Below are 20,829 nucleotides of genomic sequence, written 5' to 3'. Positions count from 1 at the left end.
AGTCTTAAAAAATGTCTTAAAATAAAAGATTCAAAAAGCATCTTAAAACAAAAGATTTTAAAAAAGCATTCAATGTCTTCAAATTAAAGATTTTGAAAAAACATACAAAAATAGTAAAAATTGATTCTTATTTTCTAACATAACACATTAGTAATTTCAGTGTAAGTATAGATTTGTTAAGGCCATTGAAAATAAAGTGGGACAGACCAATGTTACATTAAGGCAGCAGCCCCGAAAACAGAACCCTGAGATATATGGTGTGAAACCAAAGCAGTAGAGGCCTAAGACTGGTGGATAGTGATGTAACATTGACAAGCAGACAAGCTAGAAGTAAACCAAGATAGGGCAGTGTTAGAAACACCAAAAGAAGCGAGTTGTGAGATAAGAATGTCGTGAGAGACTATGTCAATTGCTGAGAAAAGATCTAAACGAATGTACAAGCTAACAGAACCAGAGACCCGTGATGCAATATCTTTGAATCAGTCATTATTTAAATTGACTGACAACCACCACGGGGCAAAGTTAGACAAAATATAGGGTATAATATTTAAATATAATGTCAAAATATCACATAAACATGTATTTAAATATATATTATACCTTTATTATTCATACAGTATGTACACCTTTGGGTTTTATATAAGCAGATGCTTGGTTGTAGGCTACATGTGAAGCTTGTGTGTGAGTGTGATGTGAAAATATATTGCAAGATATAGTATATAATGTTGGTTTAGGCAAAATATAGCATATAATATTTAAATATAATGTCAAAATCCTATGTAAACATGAATTTCTTACATTATTATTCATGCAGTATGTACACCATTGGGTTTTATATAAGCGGATGCTTGGTTGTCTGTGCTTGTAGGCTACATGAAAAGCCTGAGTGTGAGTGTGATGTGAAAATATTTTACAAAAATATAGCATATAATGTTGGTTTAGGTAAAATATACCATATAATATTTAAATATAATGTCAAAATCTCATGTAAACACTAATTATTACATTATTATTCATGCAGTGTACACTTTTGGGTTTTATACAAGCGTTTGATTGGATGTCTGTGATTGTACATGTGAAGCCTGTGTGGGAGTGTGATGTGAAAATATATCACAAGGTATAGCATATAATGTTGGTTTAGGCAAAATATAGCATATAATGTTGGTTTAGGCAAAATATAGCATATAATATTTTAATACAATGTCAAGATATCACATAAACATGGATTTCTTCCATTATTATTCACACAGTATGTACACCTTTGGGTTTTATATAAGCAGATGCTTGGTTGTCTGTGGTTGTGCATGTGAAGTCTGTGTGTGAGTGTGATGTGAACTAACGCATGACGCTTGTGAAGATCTGGATCTTTGTAGCTATAGTGACTGTTCTGTATGTGTGTATATATGCTGTTTGTGCATAAGCGGGGTTGTATGATCATGTGTTGAATGACTGCGCTATATCTGATCTTTCCTCGCACGTACACACACATAGAAAACTTCTTTCTTCTGCCCCAGTTCTGTCATGCTGCCTGTGAAGTTCCTGCACATCGATGGGGGAAAAGGAAAAGAAACTATTCTGATGGTGTCAACTGGCCCCATTTTACAGCGTTTAGCACAGTGCCTGTGAAACCTGTTTCCCCACCACTCCGTACGGCACAAGAGTGGCATTTCATTTGAACTGAGAATCGCGAGTTTTAATTAATTAAAAAGCACAATGCTTATCTTATCAGCTGATGGTTTTCTTTTTGATTACGGGCCGGTGAGTGGGAAGACTGATTCTCAAGAGGAACAGGTCCCAAACTGCAAGCAGACTGATGCTTATCGCTCTGTTTGCGAGCCAGGAGAGAGCATCTGCCTTCAAGCAGTGCCGGCCCTCAGGTTAAGGGCTTTAGACACCAACAACCCTCCAAATTCCTCCTGTGGTTCTTCTTATCGCCAACAAATACAATCTTGCAGAGATAAAAAGCATTTGTTTAGAGCCTGTGTTTATCAAAAGCTGCCATACTTTGAGATGGACTCTTGAGATTAAAAATATTTAGCTTCTATTCTATTCAAAAACAAAGAAATGACCATGAAAGGTATGTAGTGGTTGTGTTTATTAACTAACAAGATATAAACTAGGTTTTCCCATTTAAAAGCAACATTGCTAAGGTTTCCAAGACCTTACTGGGGTTGCTAGGGTGTTTGGTGGTTGCTAAATGGTAAGCTAAGTCTTTCAGAAAATCAAGGTCAAGTTTGTTTTGTTTTTTCCAACTTTTGATACTTTAATAATATAAAATTATATAATCTATGCATGCACGAACGTAAAACGACCTATTTAATCTAAAGCTTAAACACATAAATAAATAGACCTTTACATTATAAATAATATCGTATGTGATAACTTATACATAAATACATGTGACCAATGTTAACCACTTTAATACACTTGACCAATTTAAACTGTCAAAATAATGTGTATCATTTATAATGTTAATGTATGCTTTTCTAGATATACATTTTTAAGCATTTAATATTTATTACATAATAACATTGGATTATTAAGGATATATCCAACATATGTCTGTTTGCTTTTAATAATGTTTAATATTGTTAAATGTTTCATCTGAACTTTAATGAAAAAGTGCAGAATCTTATTGGTTCTTGATAAAATTTTCTGACTATTCTGGTTTAAATAATTAAATAATTATCGTTCAAGGTTTCTTTAGATAAAGGGTGCCCAAACTTTTTCCTATAAAAAGCCAAAAAGCACACTTGATTAGCTACAGTAGGTGAGAGTTCAATGTGGCCATTACCGCCGTGGCATATACCGCTGCCACTTTAAATTGGCAAGAACGTGTTTTTTATGACCTCAGTTTGTGAATATGCTGGAAGGGGGCACAAAGGGACGGGATGCGAACGGAAAGAAATAGCCTATACAGCAGCTGTAAATATGCCACTGTACTTATAAATAAAGATGAAACGATAAAACAAAGCATTATAATTCCTTCATTAATCATTAAAATTTGTTAACACGCTTTATTATCACTGTAAATTTGTTAAGTGCAATAAGGATTCATTTTGGAAAGTAGAATTGAAGAAATAAAAGACAAGTTAAAGCACAAACATTCAGAACAAATAAGAAGGCCTAAATAAGTAAAAATAAATCAATAAAGCTGTCTTTTAGTCTAAATATAGATTTATTTTGATAGGACTACGGTCATTAAATAAGCTTTTTCATTTATGTTTTCATTTACGTTTTATTTACATTTTCATTGTTGATTATATTTTACTATTTCATTTTATATCTCAATTATTGTACATAATAATAAACAAATAATGAAATATAATTTAACAATGAAAATAGACCTAAATAATTATTTATTTAAAGACATTGCAGCGAAACACTCAGAAACGGTCCGGTGCATGGTCTAAAGAGCTTAAGTTGAATGCTGCTTCATCAAAAGCATAAAAATAAATTGACCTACCTCAAGCAGATCAGTAAAAGTATAATAAAAACTATTTTGCCGCAGGACAAAAATTAAGTCTTGCAAGTGTATTTTTATTAATTTAGTTTCAGTTCAGTTTTTTTTTCGAAATGTCAAATGTTCTCCTTTAAAGTATAATTGTTGTTTTGTTTTGTTTTTTTACTTGTAGTAATGGCTCAGTATCTTTTGTATTTTAATTTTAATTTCAGTCACCTTGCATGTGAAATATAATGTGCGCATAACCGCGTAAAAAGAAGAAAAAGCTCTCTGTCAAAAGTTAGAGCTAATTCATCAAAATTAGCTATATTAAAATACAGCATGTATCTTAATGCCGGCAGAGTGTAAACAAACTCAGGGTAAGGCTAAGATATGCGTTTGCCTTTTAATGCATTTAAAAAGATTTGCGGCGAACCAAGAAGAAGTTTAAGCCAAAGTTTTTTCTAATTTGCTTAGATTAAAGAATATATTATTTAGCCTACGTTTTCCCTCTGTATTGTGGCTGTGTGTGCACTGTCAGCTAAATGCAGGCCTAAAATAAATCTTAAAAGCAACTAGGCTGCGCGCTTATTTTCGTTTTTCGAATATAATATATCTACAGAGGCTATAAAAAAATTATACAGATTTAAACAATACAGTTTGAAAAGGGTTCTAAAACCATAGAGCAATCTCTGGCAGAGAAGGGATTTTATTTTACTTTATTTTATTTATTAAAGTTATTATTTCTGTGACTTGAATATAACCATGTATGATATAATTACTAACCTGTCGTCTGAAATATTAAAATAATAAAATATCCTATTATTTTATTCTTGGCTAGAGGTTGATCAATTTGACTGATGTCCTAGGTGATTAGACCTTTACTTCGCCTGACTGAACATGAGTTTATTGCATACAGTGCTGGATTTTGGTACTACAAAAACTCACTCTGATCCGGGAGAGAACTTTACCAACAGCATCACATCACATAAGGTACACATACAGAACCATCTATTTAGTATTGTGAAAAGGCAAAGCTGAAAATCTGTGGCTAAAGCGACACCCAGCGGTCAAAAGTTGATGGCGCACCAACTACCGCCGCCCACCCAGTATGAACGGCGGCAAAAGAAACAAATTGAAGTAGTGACATCTGTATGGACTGAATATATACCAAATCGTATATATTAAATTTGCCTTGGGTAATTTTCTAATTTATTCAGTAATATTTAAAAATAACTAGAAAATTATTTATAAATTACAAATAATATAATTATAATTATAATTATAAATAAAAAAATATTAAATCATATTGACTAATGCAGTTTCATTTTTATATGTTGTATTGAAATGACACAAGTTCAATGCTGTATACACAAGTCAAGCTTATTCTCATTTGCTCGCAGATGTCTGCAGATGTCTGCAGTTTGCTGACAGTTTTTACATTTTAAAGTCTGATTCCTTTACAATATTTAATTGAATGGTTTAATCTCAGTTGCCTTTTTGTAGCTCAGTAATAAAACAAAGTAACAAAGGTTTACGTTAAATTCGAAATAATGATCTCTGTCAAGGGCATTCGCCCCAATCAGCTTCCCATCATTCTCCCTTTTTTTTTTTGATGGGATGGCAGGCCAAATCAAAGGTTGGCATAGGCCAACTTTGTCCTGTGGGCTCTACTTTGGGCTTATCTGCTTTAGATCATCAAAAACCCTAAACCCTTTAAGTACAACCAATCTTTTTGTCAAACTTCTCTACCATCAATAAAAAAGATCGAATCAAGTAGTTCTCACCCAGAGAAACATACACACTCAAGCATTCACAATTGTAAACTCCTACCACCTCTCCAAACCCACTGTATCAGAGGAAATAACAGAATAATGGAAACCATTTTCCCTGTAACATTTCCTGGAAGGGCATTTATTTCACTTTAACCTCTGTGAGTTAGAGATGTTCGCGGTAATGGTGCACGTCTGGCAGTGTACAATGTATAAGTCAGATTTCACAGCACACTGTAAAACACAAGTGTGAAACTCTTTCTCATATTCTCTCTTTTTCCACAGGGAGTTCGGCTGGAGAGATCCTGAATTACCTGAAGTCATTCAGATGCTGCAGCACCAGTTTCCCTCAGTTCAATCCAATGCAGCGGCATATTTGCAACATCTATGCTTCGGAGACAACAAGATTAAAGCTGAGGTAAATACAACATTATATATGGCTGGTATCGCACTTGCTGTTAAAGGGAGAGTTTGGCCAAAAACAAAAAAAGAAAAAATCAGGTTTTTGCTTGGATTGTTTACAAAGGCTGTGAATTAAATGTTATAATGTTGTAAATAATGCTCAAAATCTTGCACAGATTGACTCTTTGCTTTATAAGACTATGAGACCTCAGTGTATCAGCAGGACCAAAGAATATTAGGATTGTTTTACACAAAAAAAGATTATTTACTTACCGTTAAAAAATAAGTAAACACATTGATTAATTTTTATAATTATGCACAGTTATAAAAGTGAATAGTTAATTCATAATTGCACAAGTAAATAATTGGCCACACTTTATTTTAATGTAGATTTCACGCTATTAACAACCTATTAACTACACTAGTAAGACTTTTATATTTGATCAATAAACTAATAATTAGTTGCTTATAAATAGTTTGTAAAGTAGTAGTTGGGTTAAGGTATTGGGTAGGATTAGGATGTAAACAAAAATCACACTTTATCCCCCGGTTTCACAGACAAGGTTTAAGGCTAGTCAAGATTAAATTGCATGTTTGAGCTGTATGAACTCAAAATATCTTGCAGTGAGATGTCTTAAAATTTGTCAATGTCATATTTTATCACCAGATGCACACCAGTAATATATTTTTCTAAGGCCATTTTTTATAAATGTGGCTTAAATAGCCTAATTTAACTAAGGCCTAGTCCTGGCTTAATCTAAGCCCTGTTTGTGAAACTGGGCCTATAAGTGCTAATAAACCAATGATATCCTAATAGGCAGGTAATAAGACAGTATTAAATTTGAATAGTTATATAAAATAAAGTGTGACCAAATAATTGTTCACACTTTATTTTAATCAATGGGTTTAATCACTTTCTTTAAATAAAGTCAAATATTCTCATTTTACATTTGAGTATATATTTTTAAATCCTTAATTGCAGTTACAAGTTGTATTAGTCTATTAGCTGCACAGATTTGACAAATCACAACAGAATACAGTTTCAGCTGGATTTTTTAATTTAAAGGTTCAAGAACCCCACACACCCCCACGAGTACTTTTTAGAGATTTTACCAGATTTATGTGTGATTAGCATCAGTTAAGGCAACATTAGCACATGTCAGCTTTATTTGTGGGGAACACTAGATCATTTTGTTGATATTTTGTCAGTATTTAACCATCAAGGGTCGTATGTGTTTGTTTTCATGATCCACGCGGTTTGTTGCATGTTTTTTCCTACAACACTTTCAGGGTTGATACAGCAAAACTGTTGGTTTGCAGTAAGCATTTTTGTCAGGAGAGCTGTACGAGAATTGGTGAATGACGGACTTTTGTCTTTTATCCATTGAGTTTGTTACCATTCAGACACATCACCTATCCATGCACATGTTTAAAATTCGTCAGATTATCGGCAGGATTAATGGTTGAAATAAATAGGGCAAGAGACCTTCTGCACTGCTCCATTGTGTTTGCATTTAGACCCGGGGATTGAGGAGGGAAGTCCTCCTCATTCTCAGGACATTAAATTACTTACTGTTTATTTCTTTGCTTTTTAACTTTGTAAAATATAATATCATGGGTCTCTTCATGGTTTGTGTCTCATTTTGTTTGCTCCCCTCTTATACCCCTGCTCTGGCAGCCATGCCCACTCCTCCCTCAGCTTACGGCACTTAGCGACTATCATGAAGCATTTTTGAAAAAATTTTGAGGTATACTTGAAAGAGGGGTTTCATGGCTCTTTAATACCGAAGAAGAAACAATCATGGACTGTATAAAAGTGAGTACATTAATGGAAAATCTTTTCTTTAATCATCAGTACTTGTACTTGCTTATGAAAGTACATTTGTTGATAATGCAAAGCACAATTTGTACAAAAAGGCTTAAATTTTGTTTGGAGTTGTTGGAAACATTTTCAACAAAGTCCACATGAAAACAAAATTTATAATGTTTATTTTTTAACACGCACTGTTAGTCTTAAGGTGAGCCATTTATTTGTCCAATTTAATTCCATGAAAATAAGCTTATTGTTTTGAAAATATTAAATCTCTAATTTTAATCTGCTCTGGAATGGTCCTTCTCTAATGATATCAGTTTGACGACTTGAGTGGGACATGCTTGCCATGCCCCTCCATCCATTACAGTTTGCTTTAAATAAAAGATGAGAGGTGGAACACAAAAATAAAATCCCGCCCTGTACTTATTTTTTAGTATCAGTTATGAATACATAATCACACTGAAGTAAAAGTCTGTCGCAGCTTCCAGTTTCCAGTTTCAGGAGACATGGGTACTTTATGCAACACAGGCTTATTGTGAAAACGTACCCAAGCATACATTTCTGGGAAGAGCGAAACATGTAGCCAGAGCTAGTGTGGCTGCATTTTGTCTTTAACAATATGGGGTGGTATAAAACCTTCTAAGGCTTCTGTTTCTTTTCCTGCAGTAGCTAACCACTTTCCTCCATATGGACAACTTTTCCTGCTAGCAGCTAACTGCTTACATCCATGTGGATGGCTTTTACGTGCCACATACGTCGGCAGAGAAGAGTTGACCCTGATGACTGGTTTCAAGTTCAAAATAAAATAAACAAGCAGGGCGAGAATGTTAAAAAATAATTATAAGATTATAAAATGTATAAATCAGGTGGCCTCGAGGGCTTTTTTTGTTTGGGATTTGAGATCGGTTAGGTTTAGTGAAGGGGGTGGGTGGGGAGATCAGTCAGTTGTCCAGTCAGTCAGTCAATCAGTCAGTCGACAGCATCCACTGGTGGATTTACAAGAAAAGAGCAAAAAAAAAAGAGATCTGAAGCAGCCTCTGATGGATTCGTGAAAACAAAAACTGCAAAAACCATATCTCCTAGGATGTATTTCTTGCTCTCCAGAAGTGTATACAGGGATACGATTCAATAATGAGCCTGGGTTGACTTTATAAATCATGACAGTTTATCTGAATTATTTTCTTTAATGTTCAACTGAAGAAAAAATTTGCTTAGAGCCTGACGGTGCATAAATTAACAACAAATTTTATTTTGGGGTGAATAATCCTTTTAATGATCAGTACATTTAGTTGCTTACTGAAGCACATTTGTGGACGATGCAAAGCGAAATCTGTTCGGAAAGCATTTTTCTAAAAGGTAATTAGGCTTGGAAGAGTCTACCATCTGCCATGGGATCTTAATGTTGGACTTTTCCATTTTCTGGTGGAAAAAATGAGATATTAAATGCGTACGTTCCCTTGGGGAATAGTCTTGTTGTGAAATACTTACCCTAAAGATTTTTATTTTTAACTGTTGTTGCACGCAGTTAATTCCTGCATGTACAGTCGACAAATAATTCACCCCTTTATTGAAATTTGATGGCAGGTCTCTGATGGTACATTCCCAAGCAGTGAGTTTTTCGAATTATAAAGAGCGCCTTGGATTGCACCAGTAATTAAGCACTAATAGCACAGCCAAACAATGCACGGAAAGCTGCGTATTGACAGCCATTCTCCACACAGCAGCTCTATAATTGTATCCCAGAGGCTTAAGACAGACTTGGAGGATGAGGAAATTAAATTTGGAGAATAAATCTGCAGGAACAACACAGCAACAGAGGGCGAGACGAGCTAGCCGACAAACTTTTAAATGATATTTAATGAAAAAAAACACAAACAGTAAGAGCCAAATTAGTTTATCCAGCATGTGCTCCATGTGCTCAGATTTTTATGCATCCGAAAAATGTCTTATTTACTGAAAAAAGACGCTGAATGAATCCTTCTGTTTTCTTTAATCCACCTCTTTATCAGTTTCCCCACACTCTGAAATTAACTTGCTTTATGTTGACCTCATAAAGAGTTTGGAGATATGTTGGATCTTAGCTTGATTGATTAGATTTGGTTCTATATATTCAACTGCTTTATGTTGTGCATGCTTTTAAAATAAACATGCTTTCTAGTAACAAATGATTAAAATTTGCATCTGTAAAAGAAACTAACTATCGTTCCAAAATCATAATGAGAGGCATTATGAAAATATGTTTTAAGATCTTAAAAGTATACTTATTTTTTATGGTTTAAATTTTTTTGTTATTCATTTTAAGAGTATTGTGACTGAATGTTTATTTATTTTACATTAATATTATATATTAAACACATAATTCAATTAATGTACATAAATGAGTTATTTATTCAGTTATATACATGATTTAATATAAATAATTTAATGGAAATGAAATATAACATTTTGTTATAATAATAATGATAATAATAATAATAATAAATACTCTCTTTTATATTCTATTAATTAAAGTTTGATTGGACTAAACAAGAAATGTGACATTACAAAAAGGTATTTATTTTGCACTTCAATAAGCATTTAGCATTGTTTTTCCTCCATCCAGTCCATGACCCAATCATTGATGCGTTTCCCAAACAAAAAAAACATAACTCACGACTGAACTACCATAGTACGATGCATCATTTGGGAAAAGAACAATGTAATGATTTTTCCCAAAATCATAGTTGCTTTGTTGTAGATCCATCGTTTGAACCACGTTAGTTATAACTTAAAACGTCTTTAATGATGCTCCAAGCAGGGTGGAGTAACTAGTTCTTTAAAGAAAAAAAAAATTATGCTAGTTATATTTTTAAAATGAATGAATGAATATATTGATTTACATGCACACATTAAAAAAAAAATCTAATATTAGGTTAGTTTTGGTATAAACATGTACTTTTTTCCATATTATTTGAAATATATGTAAACAGCACAAATGTTTCACTATGTTTCCTTTACAAATATTATAAATATTCCATATTCTATTCTAAAACATGAAACACAAATTCTAGTCTCATATATAAATCATATAAATCATTAATGGTAGTAGCTTACAGTAGGCTATTTAGTGAGAAATAAAAAATAAAATCCTACATAATAATAATAATTATTTTTATTATTATTACTATTAGTAGTAGTAGTAGTAATAGTATTATTTATAATTATTGTTATTATTATTATTAGTAGTATTAGTTATATTTTTAATTATGATTTTTATTATAACATTAGTATTAATTTATTAGGGCGAAGCAGTGGTGCAGTAGGTAGTGCTGTCGCCTCACAGCAAGAAGGTCACTGGGTCGCTGGTTCGAACCTTGGCTCAGTTGACGTTTCTGTGTGAAGTTTGCATGTTCTCCCTGCGTTCGCGTGGACCTCTGGGTACCTCCGGGTACTCCGGTTTCCCCCACAGTCCAAAGACATGTGGTACAGGTGAATTGGGTAGGCTAAATTATCAGTAGTGTATGAGTGTGTGTGTTTGTGTTTGTATGTTTCCCAGAGATGGGTTGCAGCTGGAAGGGCATACGCTGCATAAAAATGTGCTGAATAAGTTTAGCTGTGGTGACCCCGGATTAATAAAGGGACTAAGCCAACAAGAAAATAAATGAATGATACTAATTTATTAATATTATTATGTATTATATGATATCATATAGTATGCTATATATTATTATTGTTGTTGTTGTTGTTGTTATTATTACGTAGAATATTATTTATTCATTTATTCATTCATTTATTTATTTATTTATTTGAAAACTTTACTATTACATCTTTGACACATTCAAACCACTAAAGAAATGTTCTAACCAATAGGTCCATGTCATATTCAATAGGCTACAGACACAATTCTTAATAAATAACCTTCTATAAATTTAAACTATTCACGTATTGTATGCTATATATTTTGTTTTTTTACAACTTTGGTGACGTTACATATATTCCACTTTTAAATAATAGGTCACTTATAGCTTTTGTCATGAGCCCTGGCTGCGTTCAAAATGGCATAAATGTTTTCCTTGTGCACTACAAAGGCAATGCAATTGTCAACATAAAGATCACTAAAATTGAACTGTAAAAACGCTTTGAAACCAAATGACGAGATGACCTTAATGTTTTTTCTAGTTGCTTCTAACTACAGCTCTAGAGTTGTACAAGTTTGCAATGCAGTTTGCGAATGCAGTTTGTGACCTTAGTTTGCTAACGATGGTTTTCAGAAAATGCACCCCAGAACACATATGTGGCCCACCTTTGGGTCATGAACCACCAGTTGTAAATCACAAATATTTTCCATCCCACAACCATTATGCATCGCATTCTCTTGCATGCATTGGTGAGATGCATTTTATTTTAGTAAACTCTTCATATAATGAGTTTTCCAGTAGTGGTACTTCAGACTCATTCTCAGCTAGATTTGGTCTCATATTCATTTTGGACTCTGATGCCTAGTCCATAAGCAGTCATCTTTACATCTAATTCAGTCTGGAGAGGGACTGGACTTCCAAATTCATTTTTACACAGTATATGAATAAATGATATTTCAGGAAAGCAATGTGTATGTGATGTGATGCGGTGTGTGTGGTGGCTTGGTAAAGTACAGTAGTACAGCTAATTAAATGTGACAGTTTTGCAGCAGATGGTGGTGAAGCCAAGTTATTTCTCCCCTGCCATTGTTTTTTTTTTCTTTTTCTTCAGCATACGTACAGTAAATGCTTTCACATTATTGAATGAATTGTGAAAAATGACACCAGTGGGCCGCTCAACTCAAAAATACATTCTTCCATGTTCCACAGAAGAAAGAAAGAGGTTTGGAATGAAATTAAAGGGTGACAGATTTTTATTTTGGGGTGAACTATGCCTTAAAAACTTTAAGGGATTTTAATTAGTGGTGGACATTATGGCCCAGTTTCACAAACAGGGCTTAGGTTAAGCCAGGACTAGGCCTTAGTTAAATTAGGCTATTTAAGACAAATTTATAAAAATGACCTTAGAAAAATATTACTGATGTGCACCTGGAGACAAAAAAATGACACTGACATATTTAAGACTTCTTATTTTTAAGTTATTTTGAGTTGAGACAGCTCAAACATGCAATTTAATTTTGACTAGCCTAAAACCTTGTTTGTGAAACCGGGGGTGAAAGTATGTTTTTAAATCACACTTAAATATTATTCATTTAAATATTACAACTCATGAAATTAATCTTTAGTCTTTAGTCTTAACACTTCCATTACAAAGTAAAACACTTAGAATGTTTTGTTTCGGTTTATTTGTAAGATTTTGATTCACTAAAGGATCAGAGTTCAGAAATGTGACTACTTCTGTCGCTGATTTTTTATTTTTTTATTTTTTTGTGCATTCAGCAACAGTGTTTTCATTTTTTTGTAGGTTGATTTGCTAAAAATAACACATGATGCTTTGTTGGAATTATTTGATCATAGTTCAGTTGGATAGATTGTGCTGGTTTTAATTCACTAAAAATGACTGGCTTATAAAACCCAACATACCATTGTATATTTTTAATTGACTCAGAAAAACCGACTAACAAGAATTTTTCATTTGAGAATCACAATCAAGACGCATTTGTTTGTGAATTGGTTTGACTAAAAGAGCTGGCTAATAAAATCCATTTGTTGGAGATTTGTTTACACCAAGCTAGGACAATTCTATGGGCCCACGCCTTTTGGTCAGCGACACCCTACAAAAGGTACACCTGTCCAACTGCTTGTTAACGCAAATTTTTAATCAGCCAATCACTCCCCTGCTCCCCGTCTTCACTTTCGTCCTTTGAAAATGCTTTCATAGACCTGTAACGACCAGCAATGATATCCGAACTGTGCCCGGGTTTTCTCAGTTTGTTTGACAAGTGTGAGTGCTCTGAATCGCCGTGGTTTGAAGAGGCCTGCCTGACTGATGCTTGCTTGGGCTTTGGCACGGTATGCTTGTAGTGTAAGTGCAAAGCGACCTGAGCTCAAAACTGAAGATGCCATATCACTTATAAGCAACTGTTTCATATGGATTTTTTAATCATTCTTACTTTTCAATGCACACAAACTGTCATAAGTTATTAAAGATACAAAGCTCTCGCTGCATGAAAGCTACACCTTAAGCAAACCTCATAATACATGCAGCAACATGATTTATGATTATTTATAAGCATCAAAAGTAGTGGATCTGTTCCACAAAGTATTTGACTGCGTGTCACTAATTCAATCATGTCCTAACACAAGTCAATAAAGTTAACTTGCAAATTTTATCGGACACTGAACATAAAACAATCAAGTTGTCCCCCAAAAAACGATTTGAAGAAGCAGCAAAAAAAATAATTTTTGAGCACAAGAAATAATTGTCCGGATAACCAGAAACTCAAGCATAATTTTTTGGGAGTCATTTGGACAAGCTTCACTCAGAAGAATCATAAGACTCATTTATATGTAAATTGGTTGGACTTTAATTGTATGCTTTTGATTCAGTCCGATTATTCTTGTAGGACACGAAACACTATCAGAGCATTTTATTACAGTATTCTGTCCTCGCCAAACTTAATTTGTCATCCGTTCATCATCTTCTCCAAATACGTCACATTACAGAAGTAAAGTAGATTGCAAATGCCATTTCATACTGACAGAGGTTTTTTGTAAGACAGATGCAAATGAACTTTAGCCAGACAGGAACTAGACACACAAACACACACACACACACACTGAAGCGGTAGAGAGGAGAAGGGCTATCAGATGACAGAGCAGTATCTCCCGCATGCAGCAGAGGTGAGCTGAATACTGATGAGCGCAGCATTTCAGCCAGACAGCCCGAGCTCTGATGTTTATGGTCTTCCTGCTGAACCACTGGCCAAATGCAAAGGCAGCTCTTTCTCGTCCTCAGCTGGCCACTATTTATAGCAGGCGGCTCCGGCAAAGCAGCCCAGGTCTGTCTCCTGTGCAACCCGCCTCTGGCTAAAGTTCAGCTTTATCAGCCCTTTTGAGGGGGAAAATCTAATCCGTCAATATCCATTTGCACATGCACTGTAGAGTTGAGAGCAAGCACTTCCGCACAGCTCGCTCATGCCTCTAATTGAATATCTCAGCATCTCCACTGCTTCAGGACCATGCTAAAGTGCCTCTATTATGCTGCTTTAAGGGTTCTGCATCCATTGAATTTTTTATTTTATTATTATTATTTTTTGGCCAAAAAATACACCTGTTCTTTTCTCAACATGCCTGAAATGGTTTGTTCAAGGATCCGGTTTCTCAACACCTCGCCCTTCACAGAATCTTATCTGCTTTGATTGGTCAATTAACCCAGTCTGTTGTGATTGGTCAACCCCTTATTAAAGTGTGTGTTGAAAACCAAATGTCTATTACAAAATCTGAATTTCACTTCAGCACTTGTATACACAGGGACATGAACAGTAATAATAAACTCTATTTTGCAGCATTAATTAAAACTTAAGTATGTGGAAGCCTGTTTGCAAAAAAAAAAGACAATTTATTTTGTTATTTCAATTTTATCTTATAATTCTGACTTTTCCTGGCCAATTCAGAGAGAAAATAGTTGATATACTGTGAGATAAGGAGTTGCAGTAGTTGCAAAGTTGTATGTTTACATCTTTCTGTTTGTAGTTTTGATTATATCTTGTAAGTTATTAGGCTATACAGGGATTAGGGATATACACTCACCGGCTACTTTATTAGGTACACCTGTCCAACTGGCCAGTCACATGACAGCAACTCTGAAAGTCGGCAGCGACTTTAAACGTGGAATGGTTTTTGGTGACAGACGGGCTGGTCTGAGTATTTCATAAACTGCTGATCTACTGAGATTTTCACACACAACTCTGTCTAAGGTTTACAAACAATGGCCCAAAAAAGAGAAAATATCCAGTGAGTGGCAGTTCTGTGGACGCAAACACCTTGTTGATGCCAGAAGTCAGAGGAGAATGGCCAGACTGGTTCGAGCTGATAGAAACCACTCGTTACAACTGAGCTCTGCAGAAGAGCATCTCTGAATGCATAACACAACAAACCTTGAAGCGGATGGGGCTGGGCTATAGCAGCAAAGGACCACACCGGGTACCACTCCTGTCAGCTAAGAAAAGGAAACTAAGGCTGCAATTTACACAGGTTCACCAAATAGAAGAATGGAAAATGTTGCCTGGTCTAATGAGCCTCGATTTCTGCTGCGACATTCGAACGGTAGGGTCAGATTTCAGATTACGCATTAACAACATGAAAGCATGGATTCATCCTGCATTGTATCAACGGTTCAGGCTGGTGGTGGTTATGTAATGGTGTGAGGGGTATTTTCTTGGCACACTTTAGGCCTATTAGTGCCAATTGAGGATTGTGGAGATTCACATCATGGATGTGCAGACAATACATCTGCAGCAACTGTGTGATGCTGTCATGTCAATATGGACAAAAATCTCTGAGGAATTTTTCCAGTACCTTATTGAATTTATGTCACAAAGGATTAAAGCAATTCTGAAGGCATAAGGGGGTTCAACCTGGCAGTAAGGTGTACCTAATAAAGTGGCTGGTGAGTGTATATTGTAATTGTGAGATATGCAAAGATTCAATTCTGAGAAAGAACGATTTTTTTTTTAATTGTTTACATCGAATTGAGAAATATAAAGTAAAAATGACCAGATAAAAGTCATCAAAACATCAGATATAAACATCAAAGTTTATATCTTGCTATTTATTTAGATTTCATTGTTTTACAATTATAAAAGAGAGCCACAGTTGATGAATGTTTTTTTCACAATTGTGAGATATAAACATAATACTGAAAGTTGAAAAAAGTTGCAATGGAAAAAAATTCTGTCTCAAACTTCTGATTTTCTTTTTTTTTTCTTCTCTTCTTTCTTTATATTTATAGAATTATAATTATTCGGGTGGTTCTCATGACTACACTTTTTTTCTTCAAATTGCAAGATGTAAATTGCAATTGCAAAGCATTTTAGATTCTGAAAAGAAAAAAAAGAATCTGAGGAGAAATCTGAATGGTGAGACTGAGATGTTTTTTTTTTTTTTTTTTGACAGAGCATGTCAACATCCCCTCAGTTCCTGCTTTTAATCCTCTGATGTTTTGTTGCTTCCAAACATCTGTAGCTTCCAAACATCCTGCAATCACAATAATTAATTATACTTCCTCTATATAATGTTGTGTGTACTGGGGCTGCGTTCTCACATCTCAGCACATGAATGAAGTGCAGACTTTTGTGTGAAGCACATGTCTGTCTGTCTCTCGGGATGAGCCGTGCCTGTTTTCCTGTCAGGTGTTGTTTGAATATTCATGCTGTACATGCAGCACAATCTAACCAATCTGATTAAAAGAATGTCTTTAAAATTAGTGAGAATAATATATTATTATTAAGAATGTATATTTTCAACTACATTTTGAAGTAAACCAAAAATGGCCAAAATATATTTTTGATCATTTGCTTTTTTTGGTACATTTTTAAACATTTATTTAAACTAATATATAAGTACATTATTGGAAGGAAATTTGTATTTGTTGTTAAAATTATTAAACATAATAAAAAGCTTGTATATGAGCATTGAGTATATTTCTCTTACTCTAAACTAGTTCAAATACAATTCTTCATTTGTTCATTTTTAATGATGGACACTTACAAATATTGTTAAGATAGGAATTTTTTTTTTCTTGCCCTAAAATCAATTTTAATATATTTTGGTTTATATAAAATTATACATTTCATCAAATGATATATATTTTTTTTATCTGCAAAATAAATGTTTGAGCCACGCAGTTACAAAATACAGCAAAAATATTTAAAATGTGTTTTTTTATCATATAGGGCAGAACCAGATCAGAAAAAAATCTTTTTGAAAAAATACTATATCACTCACAGAAGATGGGATCAGAATATCTAGGTTAGGTAGGACAATTCTAATAACCGATTCATACACTGCGTTAGCATCAATGCACCCAATTCCTTTTGAATGCATGACGTCAAGCATTGCTAAACTGAATTGTGGATCAATCTGTGTTGGGAATTTCTCAAATTTTCAAGCGCCAATGAAAGCGTCAGTCAATCACTTTGCTTTATGCAAATCCCCCAGCTCAAACAGTAACCATTTGTGGTCTAATTTCATTGGCTGGCAATGCTATGATGGTCGCATTAGCATCAAACTTCAGCATCAAGGGTTGACGCTGATACCCCACGTGAATCGGGCGTAAGGACCCATGCACGTTTGTGTCCCCTAGAGTTAGTATTACGGTGCCCAGCACGGGGTCGTTTTTTTTTTTTTTTTTTAATTATTCTGTCAAGGCAACATTAATTGCATGTAAAAAATCCCCCAGCTCAAACAGTAATCATTTGTTTGTTTAATTTTAGTCTATATAAATTGCTTACCTTAAAAAACAATTGTAACTCCAATTAATCTTTTTTCAGTTTGTATACTTTAATTCTCCATTCAAAGTCTATTTGTATACACTTGGAAATACATTTAGAAATATTTTGTTAAATAGAGAATAAAATCAAATATATTTCATTCATTCATTCATTTTCTTGTCGACTTAGTCCCTTTATTAATCCGGGATTGCCACAGCAGAATGAACCCGCAACTTATCCAGCACGTTTTTATGCAGCAGATGCCCTTCAAGCCGCAACCATCCCTGGGAAACATCCATACACACTCATTCACACTCATACACTACGTACAATTTGGCTTACCCAATTCACCTGTACCACATGCCTTTGGACTGTGGGGAAAACCGGAGCACCCGGAGGAAACCCAAACGAATGCAGGGAGAACATGCAAACTCCACACTGAAACACCAACTGACCCAGCCAAGGCTCAAACCAGCGACCTTCTAGCTAGTGACAGCACTACCTACTGCGCCACCGCGTCGCCCAAATAAATTTTCAATATATTTTCAATATTTTCAATATTTCAATAAATAATGTAATGACCCTTCGGGTTTAAAATTTTAATATATATTAATGTATAAAAAATATTTAGCATATATTTAAAATATGTTTTAGCCCGAATCAGAAGTATTTTTTGAAGAAGAAGAAGAATCAGAATATTTCTTTGACTGGGCTACTGGATGTGTTTGCGATGTCCATTGGAGCGGCTGTTAAAGTGAAGGCAGGTTGCTGATCTGTTGTGACGCTGCTGTTCAGAAGCACATCTGGCAGAACTGCTCCGCCGCTCTTCTAAAGCCAATGCAGAAGGGTATTGTGTGTGCCAATTGGCAGCAGGACAGGAAATTAGAAATTCATAGTGCAATCGCTTGATGAATCTGCAGACAGACGCAGGTGTGACTCTCTCTTAATAGTTTAGCTCACATGGTTTTATGTCAAATCTTTCAAAATATTTTTGGCTTGGCTTTTATTAGTCTGTAAGAGACCAAACTGTGACAGAATCATCCACCACAGGAAGGTAATGTGAATTTGATTGACTGAAATAAAAGTTATTTATTCAGCCTTATGTCATTCTAAATCTACAATTTTTTTTTACTATTATTCTACTGAATGTTATTGTTATTGATGTATATAGAGAAATATAATATATTCATATTTATTTCTTTTCTAGATTTTACTTTTGATATTTAAATTTTATTATATTCATATAATTATTTTAGTTTAGCTAGGCTTTGTTTTATATTTGTTTAATTAAGTTAAGTTTATTTTTATTTCAATTAATTATTTTTTTTTTTTTACAGATTAAGTTAGTTATTTTGGTAATTTAACTAATTATGTTTTTATTTAGACACCAACACAACATTTAAAAAAAAAAACTATTTAATTTAATTTGATTAAATTTTTTTATTTTATTATTATACATTTTTACTTTACTTTTATTTTATTCATTTATTTATTATAATTATAATAATTTTATTGATTTTATTTTATTTATTTATTTTTTTTTTACTAAGGTTTTGTAGTAAAAATAATGTCAGTATAAGTTTTTCTATATATACAAAAAAATAAATAAATAAACTAAAATGACACTGGTTATCAATTTGCATTGCTTGAGTAAATGTCAATCTGTGTTGTTTTTCAGTGTTGTCAGGAATGCTTGGCTTGTTTTAGTGCAATCTCAGATCCTGGCTGGCTTTAATTGACTTTATTGTAGAAAAGCAAAGCCCTGTTGATAGAGATTTACTCACACCTCACAGTCTGAAGAGTGATTCATTCTCAGACACCCTTTACTATTGATTTTTCAAATACACTGGTTATGGACTCAGCGCCTACTGTTTGTTCATTTATCCTCCAAATGATCTCATGGACTGACGCTAAGCTGTTTCAGTGGGACTTAACACTGAATTCCCTGGGTTTGTCTTTTTTTTTCTTTTTTAATTTATGTGAGGCAGCACAACTGAATGTCAGAAGAGAAAGGTCAACTTTCAAATGACTTGCTGGATGTTGAGGCCAAAGCTGTTCTATTCGCACTGACCAGATCAATTGAAGTTACATTCAAATGCAGAGTTCAAAATGAGTTCACAACGAGAATATGAATTCATTTTCAAAGCCTCATCTATCTATCTATCTGTCTATCTGGATGGATGGATGGATGGATGGAATATTTAGATAGATAGATAGATAGATAGATAGATAGATAGATAGATAGATAGATAGATAGATAGATAGATAGATAGATAGATAGATAGATAGATAGATAGATAGATAGACAGACAGACAGACAGACAGACAGACAGACAGACAGACAGACAGACAGACAGACAGATAGATAGATAGATAGATAGGTAGGTAGATAGATAGATGTTGAATGTTTATTTTAACAATCAGAGCAATTTTATTAGAATCTTATGGGAAACATCATGTTTGTCGTCAAACTGGGAAAGACTGAACACACACTGATATTTGTAAAGAAGTTGGCGATGAAGTAGGCCTACACGATAAATCCAAATGTAGTTGAAATGTGTGGTTGTGGGATTGTCATGTGCATCTTGTTAGAGAAGCACAGCACTGTGATCAGTAGTAAATCTTCTTCGAAGGTCAGAGGATGCTTTTGCATGGAAACTGCAGATATGTCACAAAAAAGAGACCCAGGAAATCAAACAGAGGATTTAACTTCCTTTATTGATTCAGCTTGGCTAATAATCACACAACTACAAAACGATCTCAGAGGGACTTTCAACAGATGTTATGAAGTGACTTTGCATTAAACTCATGTCATTAGCAGCAACACAGAGACATATATTACTGAGAAGCTACTGTCTGCAAAATCACAAAATTATTATTTTCGATTTTAGAATTGCACCAATTAAATCATCTACAATTTTTGCGTAGCTTGTCAGTGAACTATGGATCTGTGCAGTAAATGCTGCTCCATCTAAAAGCAGCTGCTGGAAATTTACAGCTCATTGCAGAG

At 34.1% G+C, this 20,829-nt stretch overlaps 1 protein-coding gene across 11 annotated transcripts in view; it reads left to right on the top strand.

The window, feature by feature from the left end:
• The window catches only part of ctnnd2a (catenin (cadherin-associated protein), delta 2a), a 579,694-nt gene that overhangs the window by 405,152 nt on the left and 153,713 nt on the right, over nt 1-20,829 (top strand). For all 11 annotated transcript variants that reach the window (XM_073940674.1, XM_068217203.2, XM_073940678.1 and 8 more), the window contains one exon: nt 5,500-5,632. In XM_073940674.1, coding sequence (XP_073796775.1) covers nt 5,500-5,632 — 133 coding nt within the window. The remainder of the gene's footprint in view (nt 1-5,499; nt 5,633-20,829) is intronic.

This window comes from Danio rerio, chromosome 24, assembly GCF_049306965.1.
Source record: "Danio rerio strain Tuebingen ecotype United States chromosome 24, GRCz12tu, whole genome shotgun sequence".
NCBI lineage: Eukaryota > Metazoa > Chordata > Actinopteri > Cypriniformes > Danionidae > Danio > Danio rerio.
Note: the sequence above shows the minus strand (reverse complement) of the source record. Positions and strands in the feature narration are given on the sequence as shown.